We start from the raw sequence: 20,328 nt of genomic DNA on the forward strand, positions 1-20,328 counted from the left end.
TCGCGGGTCGAGCGATGAGGGAGTCACGCCAAGAGTCTTGGGAGCATCCCATTGCGGCAACGGTCCGCCATGTCGCGGTATTGTTGGCTAGATTAATATTCCAAGGTTACGGGCAAATATTAAGCCAGCTTGGCTCGGTCATGTGAGGTCTCATGTAGGCATCGATGGCCACGGAGAGCTGATGCCGGGTTCGGAATATGACCGAGCGGAGTCTAGGAACCGGTCGAAATCCCTTCAGTTGCCAAGGACGCTGTTCTTGGCATGGCATTGCACAATCCCATCTGATTTCTATATATCCATGGCCATCTATGCAAGGATAGCATACGTACGAATTCCATCCGATTGCGACATTAACTGCCACGGCCTGAGCTTATAGTTATACCTGGTACTATCCTTCTGTCATATGTATGGCGACTACATAGGGTTTAGCGAGGACGCAGCCTACAGGCCACCATCCTGTACTATGATTAAATTCATGTTTTGCTCACTAATTCTTGACGTATAGCCCAAGGCTCTTCAGTGTAGACACTGCAAAAGCCCACTAGGGGAGGAGACCCTTGACAAGAGGTAACCAAACCGGAAAATGAAATTTAGAGATCCTCGTCTTACAAATATAACATGAGGACCTGTAAAGTTGACACCGAAAATGACCGCTTTGGGGGCCAGAAACGGCCGCTTTCCCACCTGCAAGTGCCTCTTCTCGGGAGGAATCCTACTCTGTTAACTGGATTAGAAGGCAAATGGAATCATAAAAACGGAGGATATCTTGCTAGTCCAAATAGAAACAACATCCACCAGAGAGCTAAGCGTATCTAGTCCAGGAGGTAGTCATGGAGGCTGAAGTAAAAGAGCCTCAGCGCCGTGGAGAAACTATATATTTTGGTCACACGGAAGACCCCAAGAGGCACCCCTGTAATACAAGGCTGCTAGGAAGATCAAAGCCCTCAATATGATTGCTCAAACATACAGAATCCTTGTAGTTTGTTGCCTCTGATACACATGTACAGTCGTGGACCAATTGTATATTGAGCCGATGCGGCGATCAACAAGCGTACACATATTTTAGGACATCAGACCACTCTCGGCACTGTAAATGTCAAAGAGCTCTTGTAGTGATTGGATTCTGAAGATGCTGCGGGGTAGCATAAAGCCCTATTATTCGCATTTAGAGAGGCTCGGGACTGTGCTGTATACGATTTGTAACTTGTTGCCTCATTCTTTCAATTGGCTTCGAATTTATGATATTTTTCCTAAGACGTCAGCTCCTGCAGGAGGTATCCTGAACCCCAACTGATTGGCAGGTTAGGGGGATCCAACGATAGCGGCCGGAGCGACCGGGTTGCGAAGCACTACCATACAAACAGTATATATAGTAGAGGGGATTTCGTGCTTATGCAGTTGTGTTCTCGTTCTAATACCGGCATCTGCTTCAGCCTCTTGCTATACAAGTATTCCACAGAGACTAGTCTCGGCCGTCAAAACAATTCAGACATACCACCAGTCTGCAGTCTCACTCTCAGCAATCATGTTTGTCTTCCCCAGAGCAGTTCAATCAAGCCAGGCTACGCTTGATATTAGAGCTAACCTGGGTTATGATCAAGGTGCATATACAAATTGAAGACTACCTCAAAGGGCACTATCTATCTTAACACCAACACCGAGAGTTGGCCAGACGATGCTGAGACGGACGGTGCGGAAAGATATTCGGATTGCAACCAGTCCGACTGCTCATTCTCTGACAGTAGGGGTGATTAGCATATTAGTTTAAATGGCTGCGATTGCCGTGCTATAGATACGGGTGACTGTTCTGTTGTTTCGGTTTTTGGGGAGGGCCCTATCGCAGCTTATGGAGGAGTCAGAACGTCGAGCAGAATGTTATGCAATATTTCTCACGCATCACAACCGGACGGGTCGTCACATATAACTGTCGCGTCTTGATTTGGACTGTTGGTTCTTTGAAACGCCAGCTAGGGAGGCTTCTTTCCCTCGGCTTGTCTGTTATCCAGCAGGGGTCGAGGTAGTAGTTCTGAAATATTCTAATCATTTCTCGAGAGTTGTAAGGTAGGCCACTTTTGTTGTTAGCGAGGCTATACAACAATACGGCGAGAAACCATGCCTGGGACTTAGAACCTTCATATACGGATATTATGAATTCCAATTATAGATGTACATACCTCCGATTTTGTATACCTTCGTCCCCACAGCGAAGAATTCTAGGGATTTTGTAATTACATATTACAACCTCAATCCTTCTCCTATAACTATGTCTCTTTTAGATCATCACATCAACTAGGGTAGACATAACGGAAGGGCCATGCAGGCGAGAGACTAGAGGTTAAACAATCCCGATCCAAGGGGAAAGTTCAGACAACCAGGATGCAACAGTAAAAGAGAAGGTCCGGGAGGAGGCTACGTGACGGTGTATTGGGGCGCCAAACCCACACAGGTAAAACTAACCAGAAAAGCAAGTCCACAGGTCCTCCGTTTACATTGTGCGCTTTTGTCACCTATGTATTACCTATCCATGCTGCATAAATGAGGATCTATTACCCTGTAGACTGACTCCTTCAATCTGTTTCATCTCATCTTCCGTCAGCCGCCATCCAAGTGCCTGCATATCCTGCTCCGTTTGACGAGCATCACGCACGCCAACTAGTGGGAGAACACCCTTATTGATAGAATAATTCAACGCAACAGCAGGAACAGGCACACGCCACTCCTCGGCAATACTCTTTGAGACATTGATATAGGGTTCCACAGATCCGCTGGCTCTCGCTGTCGCCGTAGGACTGCGCTGTACCCACGAAAGTCAACCCAACAGACTTGAGCGTGGTCCATGCTGCGTGGATTCGCTGTAGGTCTCGTGTTGGGTTGTAGTTAAAGGTTGCTTTGGGGCCCCATGACCATGCGCCGATACTTAGGTAGTGAACAAGTACGTCCTTGCCATCCACACCACGCAGGGCAATTCGGCTTTTTGAGTCGGGTGTTGGGTCGGGTGGAAGCATGTTGACCGGGTCGGTGCCATGGGGCCCGCCGGATTGGGGTGCGGGGAGTACATGCCCTGTGTGCCTGACATGCCGGCTGCTAGGCCAGCTTGCATCATATACTGAGTGCCTGGGGTGGCCATTGTTCGGACAAGTACAGTCGAGCTAGTATGTACATATAATTGCCGAGGTTTTGAATGAAGTTTTAGTTGGCAACTCGATCGTGACTTCCTATATTTAACTTGGTTTGATATACTATTTAGGAAGGAGTGGCGGTCTGCGTCATCATGATATTCAGGTAAACTGTACCTGAGCACCTTCGCGTCAAACGCCAACTGGCCAATATGGAATCTGGGTATTATAATAGTGGTGGCGACTGCAGATGGTCCTGGGAGAACGTGTGGAAGTGATAGAGTAAGTGAATTAGACACAGTCTATCTCTGGATTCTTACTTTTTGAAGACAATCAATAGTCATAATGTTCAATGTTTGGATGCTATTATACCCGCAGAAAGCCCCAAGTGCGGAAAACATAACGTACAAGAAAAAGGATTCGGGACCAAGCATGCCAAGCAATAAAATAGGCGCTGTGCTTCAAGTTATGAAGGCATATAGGATGCAGGTGGGGAATAATGATGAGACGGGGTCCAATATAAAAAAAATCATATCCAACAGGTTTCGCTGTAAACGCCATTCGCTATGCTGAAGTATTGTGTCGCGTTGATGCATTTTGTGCTTCGCAACGGAGATTGAAGAGAAGATCATCGACCTCGCGGAAGGCGTTCAGGGACAAGGTCGTCGTTTTCATTTCACCAAAAAGGGTTTTCAGGGATTGGGCGATGGCTCGTTCGCTGATCTCAGATTTGGGTTCGGGGGGAGTTTCTTGGGTTTGGGTGCCCGTGGTGACACTTGTAGTTTGCTCGACCATTTCACCGGATTGTTGTACTGCATCCGTATCGATGTCAATCTCGATGTCTGATTTCACCGGAGGCTCAATAGACTGCTCCGGTTCAGAGACTTGAGTGGCAGTTGCCTCTTCGGTAGAAACAAGAGAGATGTTCTGCTCCGCTTGGTCTTCTGTAATGAGGCCCTCGGGGACCATGTCAAGGTCGACATGAGGTGGTAAATGGTCAGTATCGCCGTGTTCCTCAGATGGGATGCTTGAAAGTTGAGGTTGAGACGCCTCAAATGCATGTTGCTGAGACCGTGTTTTGCGGGAGCGGGTATCTCGAGGGACACTCTGGGCAGTGTTATCGACAACAGACTTGTCCTCAAGACGAATGGATTTGCGAGACCTTTTGGGTGGCCGAGGGGTCTCAGAATCTTGTGTTGGTTCTTGTGCCACCGAGTCTTGTGTTGGAGGGATTGAGTCCGCAAGGGCGTTACTATCCTCTTTTCGTTGTGAACTACGGGTGGATCGGCGAGTCGCAGTTGGCGACAATGATTTGGATGTAGAGGCGGACCGAGAAATGGCAGAGTGCGAAGGTGAAGCATCAGACTGCAATGACTCGATGTTGACAACATCTTTAACGGTGGACAGCCGCGTCGACCGGCGCCTGTCGGTTCTCGCAGATGAAGTAGGTTCCTCCTGTTCCCGCTTTCTCTTCCTGGTGGATGGCTCATTGGGAAGATTTGCTCGCTCCGTTTGAGCCCTATCGTCCATATCCACTGCTAGTTCCAAGTCCTGTCCAAGTTGTGATGCGATTTGTGTGTCTGTCTCCTCGCTCGAGTCCATGAAAGTATCCGGAAGGCTATCGGGAGGCACGGCCATGGCTTGCTGGGGTTGATCGTCCGCAAGCTTAGACTGACTTTGCTTCCGTTTCTTCTTGGAGCTCGAGCTTGGGTTACTCCTGGGATCAGATTGTTGGACAGGTGTCTTATCAGAGTCAACTAGTAGCTCCGGAGAAGGCTCTGCTGTATCCGAGTCTTTCCCTAGCGCAGATCGAAGTCGCCGGCTGGGAGTTATTTCGCTTGCTCGAGGTGTAGCGTTGGTGTTTTTATTATCATAGTCATGGACATCGCCCATAGGTGTGTCTATGCTCTCCGTCGCGAGATGAGAAGTAGCTGGGCTGTTGACTGTTGACTGTTTTCCGGAGGTACCAACAAGAGCCTTTCTTGCTTTTGCAGCCCTGCGCCGTGCCCTTTTCGAGCGACCCTTCCGAGGGCTTGGGCTCCGAGATTGCATCTGGGGAGGAGATGATGGAGGGTCTATACCCGAATCTGCAGGCAGCTGGCTCGACCTCAGTGCGTCGGAAGTCATGGCAGGTGTCGGGTCTCTGGTCCCAGGTGTCGGAGACGAGCCGATGAATCCTTCCTCATTCTCAGTAGGGGCGAGAGTGGGCGTTAAAGGAAGTTCGGTCAGTGACCGCCCATGTAGTTTGTGCAGATTGGGCGGAGTATCGAAGCCCAATTTCCGTGGAGTACTGGCTGGTGACGATGATTGAAGGGATTCAATCATCGAAAACATTTCACGATGGCTTCTGCGCTTGTGAGAAACTGAAATCCCATCAACAATTTGCGCATCCGTAGGCTGCTCAAAATTACTTGGCAACTGGGGTTCAGGGAACTGGTCAGTTGGCTTGAGGACCAGGGAGGAGTCGTTGGTCCGTATGACAGGGGACGAAAGCTGAGTGTCCTGAGACGGCTGATGCAATGAGCGATCTATCTTGTTTTGCGGAGGGGGTGGAGGTAGCATCTCAGTATCTTGGCTACCGTTTTGCAGAGGCAAGGTTGCGGTCTGGACCCTGGACTCGGCAGTTTGTACAGCTTCCAAAATGGTGGCTGGAGTGACAAAAGACTGTGGACCAAAGGTCAAGCCCCAAAGTTCGACGTATCTCCTGGTTGTTGAAATGTGCAGAGACTCCAAACCGGCGCAAATAATAGGCTCAAAATTTTTCAAAGAAGCAAGATCATGGGAGACTGATGTTTGCAGAATATTGATAGTAGCCGACGACAGCGCACGACACGATGTCAGGATTCTGCTGTCAACACCCCGATCAACGTGGATTTTGTAAGATTCGTCCTTCAGCCAAACACTAAGTGATGACTGGAGAGATTGAAGAATTTGGCATTGGAACTGCGGTACACCGGTCCCCAGGAAAGAAGTCAATGCCTCGATGAAGTCGGCAAGACCGTTGGATTTTGATGCGCTGAAATTGTCGTATGCACCGTGTAATGTTTGGGAAATTGACTCGAGAAGTTTATGAGGAAAGATAGCATGACCAGCTGCCTGGATGCCGCTGCGATCAATCCCTAGCCCGGTTCCTTGCATGAAAGGGATAGACAAGGAATGGCCAAGCAGTGAAGTTGAGGGTAGGTAGGTATCTCCAGCGGAAAGATGCATGAGGCGTTCAGCCATGGGTTCCACAATCATCGTGGCAACTGCTTGGTTCCCTTTTTCTGTTCGAACCACGCGAACAAAAGTTTCAAGCAAATGAGACCACTCTTGAGAGGCCGACGGAAACGAAAGGCCGAACGAGAGAATCTTGATGACATTTTCGTAGTCACGGGATACGGAGCCATCGCGCCCACGAGCGGATTCCATGGGGAACGACTGCAAAGCATTTGCGGCCGCCTGGGCAGTGGCATTCCAAACCACCTCCGATAGTAGAGCCGTACGGGGGATAGCACTGGTCTTCGTAGTGCTCAATTCTGCACATTGTTGGAGAAGTTCGAGACGAGACCCACGGGAGAATCTGCCATTGCAAGCTGCTTCAATGTTACCCAAGACAAGGTGTGTGTAAGATTGGCCCGGCGATATTTCCCCTGCAGTGCTGCTGATTATTCGAAGGAGATGAAGAATAGCACTTTCTGGGGTCGTATTCGGGTGTACATGTGTGGGAGTAGTATCGGTTTCGTCCGCGTTTCTCAAGAGAAACTTTTCGGTAAACGGAATGCCTCCAATAGAAACAATCATTGTTGTAGACAGGAACCGGAATCTTTGGAAGAAAATGTCTGCGGTGTCGGCATTCAACGATGGCGGCCCTGCACTCCAAAGGCGGTGCAGCAGACTCCAAACACTAGCAACAGCTTGCATCGATTCCCCTGAAGGGGTGATTTCTTTGCTGGACGCAAGTGCCAGAGAACTGGACAGACTGTTCCAGGCCAATGCCACGTGAGATTGGCCAATCGCGTCATCAATCCAAACTGAGGCTTTGAAAATATGCTCAAAAACCTTCAGAATTGAGATAATTCTTGATCGAACCCATCTGCTGTCGGCTGCAGGAAGTTCCTCTGCTTCCATTTTGGTACTGTCATTGATTCGATTCTCTGTCCATATTTTAGCCTGTGTGCTCCACAACAGGTTCGTCAATATGCGTGAAAGACAGTCGCTGAGAACTGGGACTGATGAGAAGATGCCTGAAGACGGAATGGCCACATATTCCTCCCAAATGATATCCAGATGCTGATAAGAAGCCGAAGGACGGAAAGTGTAGTATAACAGATTGTAGTAGCTGGTCAAAGCAAGCTGAGTGGGTGGGGCTCCTGACTTGTCAGTCTTCTTGCGTTCGAACTGAGAGAGTACCGGTTTGCCCAGCATTTTGAGGAGAGATCGGCTTGTCGATTCGTTAGGGCTGACAGCAAATACAAATCTATTCCAACCAACGATAGCCTGCGCCTTGATTACAGGCTCGCTGCAATTGAAGCATTTTTGGAGTACCAGAACCCATTCCTTAAAATGATCCCATTGCTCTAGATTCCATCTTTTGCTCCGGAGAAGAAGGATAATGATGCTCCAAATCTGAGGAACATGCTCACCGCTATCCACCGTTGGCATCATCCGAGCCATGCGCTCACGGACTTCTGTTACAAGCTTCCGGTCATGCTCTAGTGGCCGGTCGAAGAGATCCCGGATGTTTTTCGACAGTATAGGATTCGGACCGGCTTCTGTGGCAACCTGGAAGCCAAGTGCAATCGCTTTTGACCTCGTATCCTTCAAATGGTGAAGCAGCCCGAAGATTAAGTGTTCCATCCACAGGTTTGCCTGGGAAATGAAAGCAGACTTGGCTTGGCCCAGCAGCCGTTGGTAGATGTTCAATCGATGGGAAACAATTGCGTTGCCACTGATATTCTTGGTTATTTCTTGCAGCACCGTCAAAAGACGGGCTACACGAGCACCGGTCATAATCTTGGGACCGAAGTTTTGAGTAGACAATATGGACATGTAGTGCGTCAAAACGGATTTTGGGGCCTTAGCCTCATGGAGGCAAGTGATGGAGTGGTCTACCAGAAAGATTTTGAATTCGTCCGAAAGTTGTGTCGAAATTTCCGGATGCCAAACGAACGCAGCTGACAATTTGAGAGCCTGATTGGCGAGGTTTGTGTCGAGAGGGCCGCTGTTCGTAAGGTCCCGATTCACATCTCGTTGAATAAACTCGGTGATGAGATTTAATTTTTCGGCAATCTTCTGACCCGCCGGAAGCCCATCGTATGTTCGTAGCGCGCCGAAGAATTGCATGTAGGCGTCGAGTCGCGAACTCATTGACTCCCCTGCCAGTTGTTGGATGACCGATTCGAGCAGCATGGCAAGCGATTCGGTGGTGAATGTATCGACATTGGGTGACCAAACGGGAATCGGTGACTGAGTTGCTTTCAGGATCGACTTTGTAGGCTTGGTGTCCGTGGAGGGAGGGATCTTGAAGTCGGGGGCCGATTTCATAGCACTAGCAAAGGTTGGCGGTTTGATGTACTTGGGCCATGGCGAAAAGTTCACTTTCTTCGAACTACGGCTGGATGGGCCGGCTCCCACCGATCCCAGCGCAGAAAATGATGACTCCTTGGGCGTTTGAACGGCTATTGGTGAATCGGTGTTCTCAATCACGATGCGCGAAGTGGTCCTTGGGGGTGTAGGCGGACGAGCAGAGAGCATCTCCACCATGATTTGGATCAGACAAAAAGTGTGAAAAAGAAAAAGAAGCAATAGCCAATGATCATTGCGGAATGAGATGCTGTTCAGGCCCTGTCCATGATCTGTTTTAGATTGAAGAATCAAGAAGCCAGGTCAAGCCGAGAAAACTAAGTTCAACTTCCGACGCGCCGCGATGCGCGTAAAGTGTCACCGCCTGAGGCGACGAGGCATCAATACGCGGACTTTTCATGGGATTGTCTATAGCTTCAATAATCATTGGAGAGTGTTTTTGTTGTGTATATAGCAAATCGATAATAGCTTTCAGCATTTATTATTGGATATCACTCTATCAAAGTCACATTCTTCAAACGGTGGAGTTCACCAAAGTCCACGTTTCACCAAAGATCTAAACTGAATTGTGGAAGAGGCTTTTCTCATAATTATGTACTATGTAATATTGTATAGATTTCTAGTGAAGTTCTTGGGAGATGCAGCTTAAGGTGCGGGACACAAAATACTTTATGACGATTTGCCTGACTTTCCCGCGTGGCTCCATCTCCTTTTTCTTTTTGTTACCTTGTCAATAGCTACCTACTCAAGCTACTGATCTGATCTTACTTTTATACTGTGCAGGAGATTTTACTTCAGCACAAGACATCAGTGAAAGTGAGACCAGTCCTACATCATCCCCCTACTCGCAGCACTTGAGTCGGTACGAGCTCAGATCAGTATGGCGTTTCTTCAGATGCAAGGAACAGGTATGTTGTGGAGATTGAAATGCTCCACCCTAGCAAGCAGGTCGGCTGACTCGATCTTGTGCATACAGCGAAGCTACAACAAGTGACACAGCTTCTGAAGTCTCTTGAGAAAGACCTACAAGAGCACAACCTCTCAACAGCAGGTGAGTCGGATGCAATACCATATACCTGCCTAATACTAATCCCTTCTACTACTAGACCGGGTCCAGACCCTCCTCCAGCTCCGACAACACGGCACAAACCCTACCAACGCGGAACCGATCTATTCACAAAATGTATGAGCACAACAGATGAAGCACCCCCTCGAGGATTACAATTGGTTCTGATCATTTCCAGGGCATTAATACCTTGGTGCGGTATGGCGTTGAGGGAGAGACCCCTGACGTACGTCGAGCAGCGTTGCGATGTGTTGCGAATGCGCTATTACTTGAACCCGAAATGCGCCAGGCTTTTGTAGACACAGGATACGGTGGAAAGCTAGCAGAAAAGCTCAAGGTCGGCCCACAGCAGATACAACGTCGGTGCTAAAGCTGATATTTGACAGACCGAAGACTCGGAAGATGAGATGGTCACAAGTCGGATATTGTTCTACGCGACTTATAACACCACTCTGGACTTTAAAGACTTGATCAAGAGCCACGAATTGGGAGATAACGTCAACTACGTGAGTGGGTTGTTAGACTCGAAATTTATTAGATGTGCCGTGCTGACCAGTATAGCAATTGAGCCGCCATGCGAAACAGTTCCCCAAGTCAGGAAGAAAGCCATTGTCACAAATGGACGAACTGGCATTGTCAGACACACTCAAGTTGATATACAACATTTCCAAGATATTTCCAGATCTCGCTACCGAGTTCTCCCCCTCCATCCCTCATATTTTGAAGATTATATGCCGCATTGATATCCCAGCAAAGCCCCTGGATGGTTTAGTTGGCGGCTTGCTGAATACATTGTCTATCCTTGATTTGGAAGAAAAGAAAGGCAAAATTTTCGAGAGCAGCCCCCTGTTCCCGACATTTGACCCCAATTGCAACGTGGCTAAGTTGATCAGCATCTTGGATCAGGCCGTATCCATATACAGCCCCAACGAGCTGGAGGCAAACGCAGTCCCATTGCTATATTCGCTCGTCGCTATCCACGAAGTGGCACCCGATGGACCCCGCAAGTATATGCAGTCACTTCTTCTGCCCGAGGACACTGACCGAAGCTTGCCAATTGGACAGTCTGAAACACTTTCCTCAAGACTTCTGAAGCTCTCGACAACCCACTTTGCCAATCTGAAAGTTACAATTTCTGAGCTAATGTTTGTTCTGTCGGATAAGGATGCGGAGAAACTCACTAAGAATATTGGCTACGGCTTCGCTGCTGGGTTCCTGGCAGCGCGAGGTATTGAGATGCCACAGAGTGCAAGTGAAGCATCGGCCAAAGATGACCCCGAATCCGCACGTAATCCTATCACTGGACAACGGTGGGCCGCTGAGCCACAGGATTCCGGTCCGCCCATGACCATGGAGGAGAAGGAGCGCGAAGCAGAGAGACTCTTCGTGTTATTTGAGAGGTATGTGCATTGTACAAGAGCTATAAAGTCCACTTGCTAACAGTTACCACAGGGCAAAAGCAAATGGTCTCATCAATGTCGAGAACCCCGTGACCCAGGCTCTCCATGAGGGAAGATTCGAAGAACTGCCGGATGATACTGATAGTGACTGAGCATCACCCTTTAACGTGTTTGTTCAGTCTGGCAATGTCAGCTTTTTGGGTTTGGTCATTACAGCTGCATGCACAGTCTCCCTATATAGTAGCTCTGTAGCGATGATGCTGGCGTCAATTCAGAATCTATGGGAAATTCTTTTCTCAATACACTAAAAAAGGAACTTTGAATCGAACAGCAAATGAAATATAGTTGGATATCGCGCTAATACGATTTATACCCGTCCACGGGTTGTGGGCGGAATGACGTTATGCAAGGCGGAGGCTGCTCTCCGCCCGTCAAAAAAATTATGCGCGGGGCACCGAACACCTCCCACTTGATTTCCTCCACACTCATATCACTGCAGTCTTGTGTTCATATTTCAAAGTATTAACTTTACACCCAACCGTCAAAATGTCGAAGCCATTCAACCCCGAGGAGGCGGAGAATCTGGAGGATGTACGACCCCGCGTCCATATGGCCTAAAGAACATTGATCGCTGACAATCGCAACAGATGGAGAAGCAGTTCGCCGTCAAAGGTCAGTCACGCATCGATTTACATCATATTTACACCTTCGGACAAGATCATAATATTAATACGCTTTCACCATTGCAGCGGTTGAACATCTTATGACATACTGGTCTATCTTGGAGAAGGTCAAGGGCTCCCAGCTTCGCTTGACCAAGCAGGACGATGATATCTACGAGTCATTCATGGAGGCATTCCCCGATTTTGATCCCGCCGGTACCCTCGTTGAGGATGAGATGAAGAGCAAGGCCGGCAAGGAGAAGTGGCGCAACTGGATGCTGCAGTGGGATAAGATCGAGGACTTCAACTTTGGCACCATGATCCGTACCCGTGCCGATGCCGAGTATGACCAGGATACCACCATTTTCGGTGTGCGCATGCAGTTCTACGCTGTTGAGATCGCTCGGTAAGTACTGAGTGGAGTTACGTGAGTCACGCATGGAAACTGATGGAGTCTTCTAGAAACCGCGCCGGTCTGAACGATTGGATCTACGAGAAGGCCCAGAAGGCCAGCTCTTGATTACAAACCGTGTCTCATTGCTGCTGTTTTTGAAATCGAGGACAGTTCCACATCCGGGCTGATCTGGCCGACGGCATTTGCCTGTTTCCTTGCGGCGCAGATGAGGAATGGCCACCACTCCGTGATACTGATTACAAGATCTCGCAGTATCATGGTTTGAGGTTAATTGTTACGATAGAAGCGCGATCATACCCCATAGATATATGGTTCTGATTTAGCATTGAACCGTTAATCGCGACTCAATTGTAGATTGGCTGTCCGCCAGGACTTGGACCGTCTTTCAACATTGGGTCTGAAATATACCCTGAATAAAATGTCATTTCCAATGGTTCTTTTCTACCTCATCGATCGCTATTGTCTATGTCGGCGGGGCCCTCATTATGGGTGATTGCGGCCATCGCGCATCAAACATTCAGTAAGTCCACCATCTAGCCTTAGGTTTCTTTGGCTGTTAGAAATCATCCATCGGGACTCAAGACTGTGATTGCTGTCTCAAGGCTGAGGCTCATGAATGTTACATTCATCCCAAGTGCCTTTCAACAATGTTGGAGCATGGGTGTCTTTGTTCTGCACCCCTCTCAATGTTACCCCATTGGGGTATTTCTTAGTATTGTTCTTTTTTTGTTGATTAAATTTGTGAAATGACCCTAAAATAGCCCATGATGACTATTTCATGTCGATCTTTATCATCTTCCCTCTTGCTTCACTGCTATGCTACTATAGGGTGGCAATAAAAATCTCCGCAAGTCATATCAGTCCTTCGATGTGACGTTCAAGCTTTTCGCCAAAATGTTGCTCAGACGCAAGACTTCTGATCAGGACAGTACCGACAGTACCAACAAAGAAAATATCTCCGGGGACAATCCGGGCTGGAAATCGCTGTTCGGATTCACGACTCGAAGACACCTGCCGACTCTCATATTCGGGTCTATCTTCGCCCTGGTTGCTAGTCTTGTTACGCCGGCACTTGCAATCTTCCTTGGCAATGTGTTCGACTCGTTCAACTCTTTCGGTGCTGATAAGACTGATGCCAAAGGGCTTCATGGCCAAGTGATCACAAGTTGTTTGGGAATGATTGGACTGGGAGTAGCTGGCTGGTTTTTGAACGGTGCATACTATGCTCTGTTTGTGGCATTTGGGGAAATGCAGGCCTCCGTTATTCGCAGCCAAGTGTTCCTAGAGTTATTGAAACGCGACGTTGAGTGGTTTGAGACCAAAAGCGAAGGCTCCGGGGCTTTGTTGTCAGGAATTCAAGCGTGAGTTTGCCACTATACTCGTCGAAGTATATATCTAACATGACATGATTTTCAGACATATCCATGAAATGCAGATGGCGACATCGCAGCCACTCGGACTTGTACTGCAATACTCGTGCCGTTCATTGGCTTCACTGGGGCTGGGCTTCTATACATCATGGAGCCTCTCTCTGGTAACTCTTGCGGGAATTCCCATATTCTCGGCAGTTATCGGATATCTTTCTTCCAAGATGAGATTTAGCATTACAGCACAGCAGGCTGAGCTCACTGAGGCTTCCAAGGTTGCCAACAATGCTATCACAAATATCGATACGGTCAAATGCCTCAATGGACAGGCCTTCGAGCATCGGAACTTTGCTGAGCGCATTGAGAGATCTGCCACGCACTATCTTCGACAAGCTTGGTTGAATTCTCTGCAAATTGCTATCATCCGATGGATGATGTTCGGGATGTTTGTCCAGGGATTTTGGTATGGCAGTTCGCTTGCACGTTCTGGTAAACTCACATCGGGAGAAGTTCTCAGAACTTTCTGGGCCTGTCTAACCGCAGCTCAGTCTATCGAGCAGGTCTTGCCGCAGATGATTGTTATGGAAAAAGGAAAGATCGCTGGTGCCGCCTTGAAAGCAATAATACAGAGCCGGAGAGAAGACAAGATTGTGAGCGAGGTAAACGGAACTCGGTATCCGGAACACTGTGAAGGTGATATCGAGGTCAAAAACGTGAATTTAAATTCATCTTTAGGTTTTATCCACACAAACTAACATTCATGGAGGTATCATTCTCTTATCCTAGTCAGCCTGATCAATGTGTTCTCAACCCGTCGAGCTTTTTCTTCCCCGCTGGAGAAACGACGTTTGTTATAGGGAAAAGCGGTTCTGGCAAAAGTACCCTCAGCCAACTGCTGATGCGGTTCTACTTGCCAACCTCGGGCGAGATCCTGATTGACCGCAATCCAATGCAAAAACTCGACATCAACTGGATCCGCAACAATATCACTCTTCTGGAGCAAAAGAGTGTTCTCTTCAATGAGTCTGTGCTCATGAACATCGCCTTCGGTCGCCAGGACCATGCAACTGTCACCAAGCAAGATGTCAAAGATCCCATCGAGTTGGCCATGCTTGAGTCTACAATCTATGGTCTCCCCAAAGGACTCGACACCTGTGTTGGCCCCGGTGGAAGCTTTTTGAGCGGTGGTCAAAGGCAGCGAGTTGCAATTGCTAGAGCGAAATTACGTGACACCCCAATTCTGATCCTGGATGAACCCACCAGCGCTCTTGATCACACCAACCGAGTTGCAGTAATGAAAGCAATCCGTGAGTGGCGGAAAGGAAAGACTACAATCATCATAACTCATGATATATCACAAATCATGGAACAGGATTTCCTGTACATCCTCGAACAAGGCTCAATTGTGAAATCTGGCTACCGATATGCTATCGAGGCCAGTCCGGGAAGCGAAAAGTATTTCCATACGAAAATCGACAGTTCTGTGGAAACCAAGACCCAAAATAAGAGGGGTCTGGACAATATGGACATTCCGTGGGAGAGCTCATCATCGGAGAGCTTGGACACATTAAGACCTCAATCAGCTTTCCTCGGACATCGTCGGACGAGGCAATCCTCGGCACAAGGCCACATCCCGGCAAACTTTGGCTCCGGCTCACTGAACTTAATGACGAGAAGGAATTCGGAATATGTGGTCGGAAATGGGGAGGCCCCTGGATCTCCCTTGCAAGATCGAAACCAACGTATTTCTTTCATGGCACAAGGACCTGGTGCCCAACGGGATTTGAAAGACACAACTATCCAACTTCCCGCGGAAGAAGTCGAAATGGTTCATATTGATGATTATGGCTTGAAGTCGGATCCATGGCTCAGCGAACACACCCCGAAAGATCCCACAGAGACGAAGCACAGCCGGAGATCACATGGCCGCCGTAAGAAATCAAAAGAACCGCCCACACCGAAAGAACGAATGACTCCCCTCTCTCAAATTATGGGCACCATTCTGTCGACTTTGACGCTCAGACAGCGAATCATCCTCTTCCTAGGATTCGCAGCAGCACTGGCCCATGCAAGCGCTACTCCGATCTTTTCATATTGTCTATCGCACCTGTTTGGAACCTTCTATGCTGGAAACAACAGTGAACACCTGACAATGACATGGTCACTTGCCGTACTAGGGGTGTCTTTCGGAGATGGCCTCGCGTCCTTTTTCATGCATTATTTCCTAGAAATTTGTGGCGAGGCTTGGATGGATTCCTTTAGGAAAAATGCCTTCCAACGCATTCTCGATCAACCACGGGCCTGGTTTGAGAGAGATGGCAACGGATCTCTCAGGCTCACATCGTCTCTCGATCAGAATGGAGAAGATATGCGAAACCTGCTAGGCCGTTTCGCCGGTTTTGTGGTTGTTGCTGCTGCAATCACCGTCATGGCAATTATCTGGAGCTTGATTGTTTGCTGGAAGTTGACACTCGTTGCTCTTTCCTGTGGGCCTGTCATTTATATCATCACTCGAGGCTTCGAGGGAATAAATGGATTATGGGAGAGAAGATGCAACGATGCGAACGGTATCGCTGCCGATGTCTTTACTGAGACCTTTTCGGAGATTCGTACTGTCAGAACATTGACATTGGAAGGTCACTTCCATCGCAAACAAGCCAATGCCATCGCGCAATGCTTGTTGCTGGGGTTGAAACGTGCCATCTATACAGGCATGCTTTTCGGTATGGTAGAATCAACAGTCATATTTTCTACAGGTAAGCTCGCTGGTTCTTTAACTGGTTTGTCGTCGTTCTGACTTATCTTGAACAGCTTTGATCTTCTATTATGGAGCGGTGCTCGCAGCGTCTCGCGAGTTCAACGTGAACGACGTGATGATGGTATTCTCGATGCTACTTTTCAGCATCGGATATGCTGCCCAGATTCTCTCATGGAGTTAGTGAGCCCTGGACCAATTCGAAATATTCTACTAACCCATTTGATAGTTCCCCAAATCAACACCTCTCGCGAGATAGCGACGCAGCTTATTCGCCTTGCAAAGCTCCCACAAGATGGATCCCACGAGCACCTGGGTAGTTTGACAGTTTCAAGTCTCACCCCAATCAAGCTCACCAACGTGAATTTCCGATACCCTTCTCGGCCAAACACAATGGTTTTGAATAATGTCTCGATATTCATCCCACGCAACTCTTGCACGGCACTCGTAGGACGATCCGGGTCGGGAAAATCCACAATCGCGTCGCTGTTATTATCGCTCTACGAAGCTCCAGCCACCCAAACTGGACAACCCACAGTGACACTAGGCGGGGCAGACATACTTCGGCTGCATGTTCCTACCCTCCGCTCACAGATCTCCATCGTATCGCAACAACCAACTATTTTCCCCGGCACCATTCATGAAAATATCAGTTACGGGCTAGATCAGAACTCGCCTTTAGCCTCATCTCATTGTGTCCGCACTGCCGCTCAAGGAGCAGGGATTGATGATTTCATCTCCTCTCTCCCTCGTGGATACAATACTGTGATCGGAGATGGCGGAGTTGGCCTTTCCGGTGGCCAGAAACAGCGTGTGGTCATTGCACGGGCTCTTTTGCGTCAACCTCAAATACTGATTCTCGATGAAGCTACGTCCAGCTTGGATCCCGCGGGTGCGGAGATAGTGCGGCAGACAGTGCAGCAGCTGGTTGCTGTGCGTCATGGGCTTACCGTTATCATTATCACGCATGCAAAGGAAATGATCGAGATCGCGAATCATGTCGTTGTTCTTGACCAGGGAGCTGTCGTAGAGGATGGGCCGTATCAGGACCTGGCCAAAATGAACGGTGGCAAGCTGCATGCCTTGCTTAGTGACCCTGAGGAAGTGGGTGCTTAGATTGTTTTCCAGGTTTTTTTTTTCGGTGATCATCAGTCGCGAGATGTACATTTTCGAATTCTTTTCTCTGCTTCTTGTACCTATTGGTCAATATCATTGCAATTTGTGTCATGACAATATAACTGAGTAGATCCGCAACACCACGTAAATATGTCACTACTCTGGGTAATCAGCAGTGTAATAGAGAACACCGATGTGGATAATATCCAGAGATGTCTTAATCCAGAGGAAGAGAAAAGCGGTAAAATTAAATTGACTAAACCCAAGTCCCGCATCGATATTACACCCCCTGCAACCTCTCGGCCTTACAAGCTTATATTGTATAAAGCAAGCGCCCACAACCAATCCATATAGCTTTCACATCAACCGGGGTGACAATGTCAAAGCCAACTCTGATTTTCGCGGCGGGCGCGTGGTACCCGCCCACCATCTTCGACCCAATCATCAAGGAACTCGCCGACTATAGCTGCCACACTGTCGCATTTCCCTCCATCCAGCAAGCCAGCGGAGTTGTCGACCTTCAACCAGATATCGAGGCCGTGAGATCTATCACTCAACAGGAGGCAGATGCTGGCCATGACATCGTCATCATCGCGCACAGCTGGGCCGGGTTGCCGGTGAGTAGCGCGTTAGATGGACTGAGCAAGTCAGAGCGTGAAGCAGCCGACCAAAATGGCGGTGTCGTGAAACTCATTTTCATCGCCGCTTTCCTTCCTGGCATTGGTGAGAGTTTGATCGGCGCATTTGGTGGGATGCCCCCGCCGTGGTATGTGCGCGATGTAAGTTGTCCGCCCATTTCTATTTGTAACTTGCAAAATGTCCATGTGACCGCTGACATTTATTCCAGGAAGAGAAGGGGACTGTAACTGCCAGTGATCCACTCGTGCTGTTTTTCCATGATGTTGTCGATGGTGCGGAGTGGGCTAAGCTTCTCAAGCCACATTCTTGGGCGACTCAGAATTCCCCCGCTACTGGTACTGCGTACATGAACATTCCATCTGTATATCTTTTGACCGAGGAAGATCGCGCGACTCCGTTGCCGGTTCAGCATGTGCTGGTGGAGCGAGCACGACGAAGAGGGGCACAGATTGAAACCGAGAAAATTAAAACAGGCCACACGCCCTGGTTGGCTATGCCGGATCAAGTGGTAGCGTACATCAAGAAGTATGCTAGGGAATGAGAGGGGACTGGCTCTTCGCAATGATGCAGGCCGTCATTCAATTTGCAAGTACCTTACTCATAGAGGGAGAAATATAAAATCATATTGAGCTATTTCCAACAATTTCAAAGGAGAGAATAACCGAAAAGGACGTATATACAGTAGCATGTACAATATACGACAACATGACCAAAGAGCAGTGAGGCAAACCTATGTATCTCAGGTGTCGCTCTTCCTGCGCGACAGCTTATCCACAAACCTCCTCAGCTCATGGAAGCGGCTCGGCTTCTTTTCGCTCTCCTTGCTCTGTGGAACGGGTTGCTGGACTGGGGTAACAACCTCTTCTATGGCGGACTTCTTGAGAGACTTACTAGAGCCGCTGCCAATAGTGACTGTCAAGAGCTTTGGGTTGCCATCATAAACACTGCCAGACTGATCGGGGCCATTGTTAGGCGCAACGTCATCATAGGGGAATGCATAGCCCCGGGCATCAAGGCTCACAGCATGACAGATGCGCGAGTAGTGGTTTGTCACAGGGTTCTTGTAGTAGTTTGAGACCGACTCCCCATTCGGCTGGTTGCTATTTATCAACAGGGTTGAGCGATTGAACGCAGCCGCGAGACGAGCTGTAATGGCGTCTTTGGTGCCATTCCCAGAAACGGCAAAGGACCCAGAGCTGTTGCTGAAGATGTCTCCAGTAGACGGCTTGGTGTAAGAAATACCTGGAACTGAGAAGGACAAGAGATTGGAGGCGACTTTGGCTGTGACATCACCGGCGCTAGCCTGCGTATTGACGGTCAAAGTATTGTTGGTGCTGTTTGCATAGTAAGACCAGACATCATTCACATAGCCCTCGTAGTAATTGTTGAACAAAGAATTATTGAGGGTTCTTCCCGTGTTTGGAGAAACGGCTCGCAAGTTGACCCCGTTTCGCTGGATTATGAGCTTGTCCCAGCCGGCCTTATCCTTATTGTTCTGCGCCCTGAGAGCATCGCAGACTTGGTCGAGACCATTGGCTGGCAGACCCTTGACGGTCTGAGTTGCACCGGCTTTGTTGGTTAGGGTCATGGCGATAGGCATGGACACGAAGTCGACGTAGCTGAGATTCGCATAAAGCTGGTCATTATTCCAGGTGAATTCGCAAAAGGCCCAGGTCAAATTATAGTTAGGGTCTGCGGGGTTGGATACCGAAGGCTCAACAAGGGCAGGGCCAGGATTCAGATAGAATGTCAATTTCTTCTCTTGCGCGAACCACAGCCGCGCGCCTGCAAGATGCGGAATAGTGATGGTGGTGGTACTGCCAGGTGCACCCAGCGGAATCGCACATTCCTGGCTTAGGTTGGTCATAGTGGATGATGGTGAGGTCGGGTAGTAAGCCGTCTTGCCATCGGATCGCAAGAGGAAAAGCGCATTGTGATTATCAAGCGCCTGGCCTGTGATGTATGCGTAGACCGTGTTAGACCCGGTGTTGTTTTTCAGATCAAAGTTCAATGTTGCCATTTTGCGCGATATTAGTGCCTTCAGGGGTCCGAAGAAGAATTCAAGTGGGCTGAGGTCTTGAAATGATTGGCGCAAAAGTCCAATAAGAAAGCCGTATCAAGATCCACAAGGCTGCCAAGGGGTTTTGAAGCTGTTATCGACATTTTAGTCTGCGATAGGGACCATAATATATACTATCGCTGAAGGTCCTTTGTTGAATTGGTACCA

General features: G+C 48.6%; 7 protein-coding genes across 7 annotated transcripts; 4 read left to right on the forward strand and 3 right to left on the reverse strand.

Moving 5' to 3' along the window:
- Positions 1–1,764: 1,764 nt before the first annotated feature.
- Positions 1,765–3,005, reverse strand: N7517_002682 (Aldo/keto reductase subgroup; the record flags this gene model as incomplete). The annotated part of the gene is made up of 2 exons (XM_056720412.1): positions 1,765–1,802; positions 2,759–3,005. 2 exons carry the CDS (start codon positions 3,003–3,005, stop codon positions 1,765–1,767), a joined length of 285 nt encoding a protein of 94 aa, XP_056584547.1.
- Positions 3,006–3,680: 675 nt separating this feature from the next.
- Positions 3,681–8,861, reverse strand: N7517_002683 (uncharacterized protein; the record flags this gene model as incomplete). The annotated part of the gene is made up of 1 exon (XM_056720413.1): positions 3,681–8,861. One exon carries the CDS (start codon positions 8,859–8,861, stop codon positions 3,681–3,683), a length of 5,181 nt encoding a protein of 1,726 aa, XP_056584548.1.
- A 700-nt stretch (positions 8,862–9,561) lies between these two features.
- On the forward strand, positions 9,562–11,299 carry N7517_002684 (synembryn; the record flags this gene model as incomplete). Its single annotated transcript, XM_056720414.1, has 7 exons — positions 9,562–9,589; positions 9,658–9,732; positions 9,788–9,864; positions 9,926–10,084; positions 10,134–10,253; positions 10,309–11,147; positions 11,200–11,299. 7 exons carry the CDS (start codon positions 9,562–9,564, stop codon positions 11,297–11,299), a joined length of 1,398 nt encoding a protein of 465 aa, XP_056584549.1.
- Positions 11,300–11,693: 394 nt separating this feature from the next.
- On the forward strand, positions 11,694–12,329 carry N7517_002685 (polysaccharide biosynthesis domain-containing protein; the record flags this gene model as incomplete). Its single annotated transcript, XM_056720415.1, has 4 exons — positions 11,694–11,738; positions 11,795–11,819; positions 11,897–12,215; positions 12,272–12,329. 4 exons carry the CDS (start codon positions 11,694–11,696, stop codon positions 12,327–12,329), a joined length of 447 nt encoding a protein of 148 aa, XP_056584550.1.
- Positions 12,330–12,881: 552 nt separating this feature from the next.
- Positions 12,882–17,462, forward strand: N7517_002686 (ABC transporter ATP-binding protein; the record flags this gene model as incomplete). Its single annotated transcript, XM_056720416.1, has 6 exons — positions 12,882–12,926; positions 13,053–13,585; positions 13,641–14,304; positions 14,358–16,347; positions 16,403–16,525; positions 16,576–17,462. The coding sequence occupies 6 exons, from the start codon at positions 12,882–12,884 to the stop codon at positions 17,460–17,462; spliced, it is 4,242 nt and encodes a 1,413-aa protein (XP_056584551.1).
- Positions 17,463–17,839: 377 nt separating this feature from the next.
- N7517_002687 (uncharacterized protein) lies at positions 17,840–18,642 on the forward strand (the record flags this gene model as incomplete). Its single annotated transcript, XM_056720417.1, has 2 exons — positions 17,840–18,241; positions 18,310–18,642. 2 exons carry the CDS (start codon positions 17,840–17,842, stop codon positions 18,640–18,642), a joined length of 735 nt encoding a protein of 244 aa, XP_056584552.1.
- Positions 18,643–18,840: 198 nt separating this feature from the next.
- N7517_002688 (glycoside hydrolase family 64 protein) lies at positions 18,841–20,121 on the reverse strand (the record flags this gene model as incomplete). Its single annotated transcript, XM_056720418.1, has 1 exon — positions 18,841–20,121. One exon carries the CDS (start codon positions 20,119–20,121, stop codon positions 18,841–18,843), a length of 1,281 nt encoding a protein of 426 aa, XP_056584553.1.
- Positions 20,122–20,328: the final 207 nt, after the last annotated feature.

Source organism: Penicillium concentricum, assembly GCF_028827145.1.
Source record: "Penicillium concentricum strain IBT 3081 chromosome Unknown utg000001l_segment0_segment0, whole genome shotgun sequence".
NCBI lineage: Eukaryota > Fungi > Ascomycota > Eurotiomycetes > Eurotiales > Aspergillaceae > Penicillium > Penicillium concentricum.